Source organism: Oncorhynchus nerka, linkage group LG16 (assembly GCF_034236695.1).
Source record: "Oncorhynchus nerka isolate Pitt River linkage group LG16, Oner_Uvic_2.0, whole genome shotgun sequence".
Lineage (NCBI taxonomy): Eukaryota > Metazoa > Chordata > Actinopteri > Salmoniformes > Salmonidae > Oncorhynchus > Oncorhynchus nerka.
Genome location: NC_088411.1, coordinates 16,612,420 through 16,618,419, shown reverse-complemented (window position 1 = coordinate 16,618,419; position 6,000 = coordinate 16,612,420). Strand labels below are relative to the sequence as shown.

The 6,000-nt window shown below is 43.8% G+C and overlaps 1 protein-coding gene across 1 annotated transcript in view; it reads right to left on the bottom strand.

Annotated features, from left to right (window-relative positions):
- cacna1g (calcium channel, voltage-dependent, T type, alpha 1G subunit) overlaps positions 1-6,000 on the bottom strand; it is a 204,158-nt gene that overhangs the window by 121,814 nt on the left and 76,344 nt on the right. Inside the window, 1 exon segment of the mRNA XM_065002465.1 lies at positions 5-156. Coding sequence (XP_064858537.1) covers positions 5-156 — 152 coding nt within the window.

The window sequence follows — 6,000 nt, the reverse complement described above, 5'->3', positions numbered from 1 at the left end:
TTACCTGATGACCACTATGATTCCGTCAAAAATGTTGTAGGGGTTTTTGATGTATCCGAATGGCCCATAGACCAACACCTTGAGTAACATCTCCAAGGCAAACAGACTGGTGAACACTATGTTACTGATCTCCAACGCATTGGTCAGCTCATCAGGCTGGGGGAGAGAGAGATGGAGAGAGAGCGGGAAATGGAGGAGAAGATTGAGAGAGAGAGAGAGAGAGAGAGAGAGAGAGAGAGAGAGAGAGAGAGAGAGAGAGAGATGAATCATAAAACATAGTTACATCCAGAACACACAAACAAACACATCCGCTGATTAGAAAAGGAAATATGTCAGCGACATCTGTTTTCAGCAACCATCAGAGACGTGTACTGTTAATCCCACAGCTAAATGAAACACATGCTGCTTCATTGTGTGTGTGTGTGTGTGTGTGTGTGTGTGTGTGCGTGCGTGCGTGCGTGCGTGCGTGCGTGCGTGTGTGTGTGCGTGCGTGTGTACAGTAGTATGTTTTGTGTAGGTATATGGGCCATAGAATACAGTACTGTGTATCTGGAGCATCAAAGAGGTAGCATCGGCATATGTCACATGTTATGTTCTGCTGTATGTGTGTGATACAGAGACATCGATACAGCTGGAACCCAATGGCGATGGCACTGCCTGTGTGTGTGTGTGCCACTTTCCAACATGTACAGGTAAGTCTGCACGTGTGTGTGTGTGTGTGTGTGTGTGTGTGTGTGTGTGTGTGTGTGTGTGTGTGTGTGTGTGTGTGTGTGTGTGTGTGTGTGTGTGTGCCACTTTCCAACATGTACAGGTAAGTCTGCACGTGTGTGTGTGTGTGTGTCACTTTCCAACATGTACAGGTAAGTCTGCACGTGTGTGTGTGTGTCACTTTCCAACATGTACAGGTAAGTCTGCACGTGTGTGTGTGTGTGTGTGTGTGTGTGTGTCACTTTCCAACATGTACAGGTAAGTCTGCACGTGTGTGTGTGTGTGTGTGTGTCACTTTCCAACATGTACAGGTAAGTCTGCACGTGTGTGTGTGTGTGTGTGTGTGTCACTTTCCAACATGTACAGGTAAGTCTGCACATGTGTGTGTGTGTGTGTGTGTCACTTTCCAACATGTACAGGTAAGTCTGCACGTGTGTGTGTGTGTGTGTCACTTTCCAACATGTACAGGTAAGTCTGCACGTGTGTGTGTGTGTGTGTGTGTGTGTGTGTGTGTGTGTCACTTTCCAACATGTACAGGTAAGTCTGCACGTGTGTGTGTGTGCTTTGTGTCTCTCTCCCGCGCTCTCTAAGGCTTTATCAGGGTGAAGTGAAGGTCTGTGGCTCCTAAACTGTTCCCTGGTCTTATTCTGTTTATTCCCTAATACTGTGGTACACAACCACTACATCACTCAATCGCACACCACATCAATCACAATCCTGCTCAGGTCAAGTTCAGAGCACATGAATGCAGACGTGTGTGCGTGCAGACACACACACACACAAACACACACTGTTGTAATAGATGTGGTTGATAAGCCAGTATACGGAGAAACATTTTTACGAGGTGAGAGGGGATTGGACGAGAGACATCTGGGACAGGTAATATATTGAGCTGGAGTGTGTATTATGCGCGTTTTGTGTGTGTGTGTGTTTGTGTGTGCTTTTTGTTTCTTTCTTCTCTTGTTACAGACCATATATTAAGCATTCTTCAACCCACGTGCTGTTACTGTTATAGAATGCAACCTTAGATGCCCCCATCAGAACACCTCTCCCTCCCTCCCAACCACCCAACACACACCACACACTCACTAACAGACACACACACACACACACATTGTTTGGATGAGGGTAAGTGTCAGAAATAGTATGGTACTGCATCATGGGCAGTCAGGAACAAACAGCAGCACCATTAGATTACATTATATCAGATTAGATGAGATTAGATTAGAGTTAACCAGATTACAAGACCAAACCTCTACTCCTCATCTCACTCCCTCACGTCACATTAAGGAGGAAATAGCCATCTTGTGTGTGTGCGTGTGAATGTGCACGTGTGAGTGTCCGTGTGTGAGAGAGACAGAGCGAGAGAGAGAGAGAGAGAGAGAGGGGTGGGGGGTGGTTGAAAAGCATCCATTGTTAGTGGAAGTTGCTGAAGCTTTTTAGCAGGGCCTTGGGGTCATCAATATTGATCTGTGCTTGTTGCTGTGACCCAGTCAGCCATTTCTGGGTCACTTAATGTCCCAAACACTCAATCTCCATTTAGGAACTCAACCTTCACAGCTGCTATCTCATAGGAGGTCTCCTAAATGGCTGTGCCCTCCTAGAAGGGTGAATGCTCAGTGAATAGACAAATCAAATCTAAGTTTATTGGCAGTGTACATAGATTTGCATATTGTTATCGCAGGTGCAGCAAAATGCTTGTGTTTCTAGCTCCAACAGTGAACACTGTATATACATATAATGGTGTGTTTTGTATGTAAACATTATTATAGTGACCAGTGTTCAATGACTTACAATACAATATATACAGTTGAAGTCGGAAGTTTACATACACCATTGCCATATACATTTAAACTCAGTTTTTCACAATTCCTGACATTTAATCCTCGTAAAAATTCCCTGTCTGAATGTGAAATGTCAGAATAATAGTAGAGAGAATGATTTATTTCAGCTTTTATTTATTTCATCACATTCCCAGTTGGTCAGAAGTTTACATACACTCAATTAGTATTTGGTAGCATTGCCTTTAAATTGTTTAACTTGGGTCAAACATTTCGGGTAGCCTTCCACGAGCTTCCCACAATAAGCTGGGTGAATTTTGTCCCATTCCTCCTGACATAGCTGGTGTAACTGAGTCAGGTTTGTAGGCCTCCTTGCTCGCACACGCTTATTCAGTTCTGCCCACAAATTTTCTATAGAATTGAGGTCAGGGCTTTGTGAGGGACACTCCAATACCTTGACTTTGTTGTCCTTAAGCCATTTTGCGACAACTTTGGAAGTATGCTTGAGGTCATTGTCCATTTCGAAAACCCATTTGTGACCAAGCTTTAACTTCCTGACTGATGTCTTGAGATGTTCAATATATCCACATAATTTCCCCCCCCCATGATGCCATGTATTTTGTGAAGTGCACCAGTCCCTCCTGCAGCAAAGCAGCCCCACAACATACCAACACTGTCACAACGCTGTCACTGCCGTGTTCTTCGGCTTGCAAGCCTCCCCCTTTTTCATCCAAACATAACGATGGTCATTATGGACAAACAGTTCTATTTTTATTTCATCAGAGGACAATTCTCCAAAAAAGTAAACGGTAGACTAGCTTTTTTATGGCGGTTTTGGAGCAGTGGCTTCTTCCTTTCTGAGCAGCCTTTCAGGTTATGTCGATATTGGACTCGTTTTACTGTGGATACAGATACTTTTGTATTTTTGTTACTTACCTGTTTCCTCCAGCATTTCACAAGGTCCTTTGCTGTTGTTCTGGGATTGATTTGCACTTTTCACACAAAAGTATGTTCATCTCTAGGAGACAGAACGTGTCTCCTTCCTGAGCGGTATGACGGCTGCGTGGTCTCATGTTTGAAACAGACTTGATGAGGTCTACAATTTTTTTTCTTAGCTGATTTCTTTTGAATTTCCCATGATGTCAAGCAAAGAGGCACTGAGTTCGAAGGTTGGCCTTGAAATACATCCACAGGTACACCTCCAATTGACTCAAAAAGAAGCTTCTAAAGCCACGACATAATTTTCCGGAATTTTCCAAGCTGTTTAAAGGCACAGTCAATTTAGTGTATGTAAACTTCTGACCCACTGGAATTGTGATACAGTGGATTATAAGTGAAATAATCTGTCGATGAACAATTGTTGGAAAAATTACTTGTGTCATGCACAAAGTTGATGTCCTAACCGACTTGCCAAAACTATAGTTTATTAACAAGAAATTTGTGGAGTCGTTGAAAACCTAAGTGTATTTAAAGTTCCGACTTCAATTGTACATACACTACATTCAGTGTGTCAAATCGGAGGGTCTGCTGTCCGGACCTCTGGCAGTCTCTATGGGGGTGCCACAGGGTTCAATTCTTGGACCGACTCTCTTCTCTGTATACATCAATGAGGTCGCTCTTGCTGCTGGTGAGTCTCTGATCCACCTCTACGCAGACGACACCATTCTGTATACTTCCGGCCCTTCTTTGGACACTGTGTTAACAACCCTCCAGGCAAGCTTCAATGCCATACAACTCCCCTTCCGTGGCCTCCAATTGCTCTTAAATACAAGTAAAACTAAATGCATGCTCTTCAACCGATCGCTACCTGCACCTACCCGCCTGTCCAACATCACTACTCTGGACGGCTCTGACTTAGAATACGTGGACAACTACAAATACTTAGGTGTCTGGTTAGACTGTAAACTCTCCTTCCAGACCCATATCAAACATCTCCAATCCAAAGATAAATCTAGAATTGGCTTCCTATTTCGCAACAAAGCATCCTTCACTCATGCTGCCAAACATACCCTTGTAAAATTGACCATCCTACCAATCCTCGACTTTGGCGATGTCATTTACAAAATACCCTACTCAACAAATTGGATGCAGTCTATCACAGTGCAATCCGTTTTGTCACCAAAGCCCCATATACTACCCACCATTGCGACCTGTACGCTCTCGTTGGCTGGCCCTCGCTTCATACTCGTCGCCAAACCCACTGGCTCCATGTCATCTACAAGACCCTGCTAGGTAAAGTCCCCCCTTATCTCAGCTTGCTGGTCACCATAGCATCTCCCACCTGTAGCACACGCTCCAGCAGGTATATCTCTCTAGTCACCCCCAAAACCAATTCTTTCTTTGGCCGCCTCTCCTTCCAGTTCTCTGCTGCCAATGACTGGAACGAACTACAAAAATCTCTTAAATTGGAAACACTTATCTCCCTCACTAGCTTTAAGCACCAACTGTCAGAGCATCTTACAGATTACTGCACCTGTACATAGCCCACCTATAATTTAGCCCAAACAACTACCTCTTTCCCAACTGTATTTAATTAATTTATTTATTTTGCTCCTTTGCACCCCATTATTTTTATTTCTACTTTGCACATTCTTCCATTGCAAAACTACCATTCCAGTGTTTTACTTGCTATATTGTATTTACTTTGCCACCATGGCCTTTTTGCCTTTACCTCCCTTCTCACCTTGGGAGAACAACTCACATTGTATATAGACTTGTTTTTTTTACTGTATTATTGACTGTATGTTTGTTTTACTCCATGTGTAACTCTGTGTCGTTGTATGTGTCGAACTGCTTTGCTTTATCTTGGCCAGGTCGCAATTGTAAATGAGAACTTGTTCTCAACTTGCTTACCTGGTTAAATAAAGGTGAAATAAATAAATAAAAATAAAACATTACCAAAAATATGTGGACACCTGCTCTTCGAACATCTCATTCCAAAATCATTGGCATTAATATGGAGCACCCTTTTCTGCTATAAGAGCCTCCACTCTTCTGGGGAGGCTTTCCACTAGACGTTGGAACATTACTGCGGGACTTGCTTCCATTCAGCCACAAGAGCATTAGCGAGGTTGGGCACTGATGTTGGGCGATTGGACCTGGCTCACATTCAGCGTTCGAATTCATTCCTAAGGTGTTCAATGGGTTTGAGGTCAAGGGCTCTGTGCAGGCCAGTCAAGTTCTTCCACAGCGATCTCGACCAACCATTTCTGCATGGACCTCGCTTTGTGCATAGGAACACTGTCATGCTGAAACAGGAAAGGGCCTTCCCCAAGCTGTTGCCACAAAGTTGGAAGCACAGAATTGTCTAGAATGTCATTTTATGCTGTAGAGTTAAGATTTCCCTTCACTGGAACTAAGGGACATAGCCCAAACCATGAAAAACAGCCTCAGACCATTATTCCTCCTCCGCCAAACTTTACAGTTGGCACTATGTATTGGGGCAGATAGCCTTTTCCTGGTATCCGCCAAACCCAGATTCACCCATTGGACTGCCAGATGGTGAAGCATG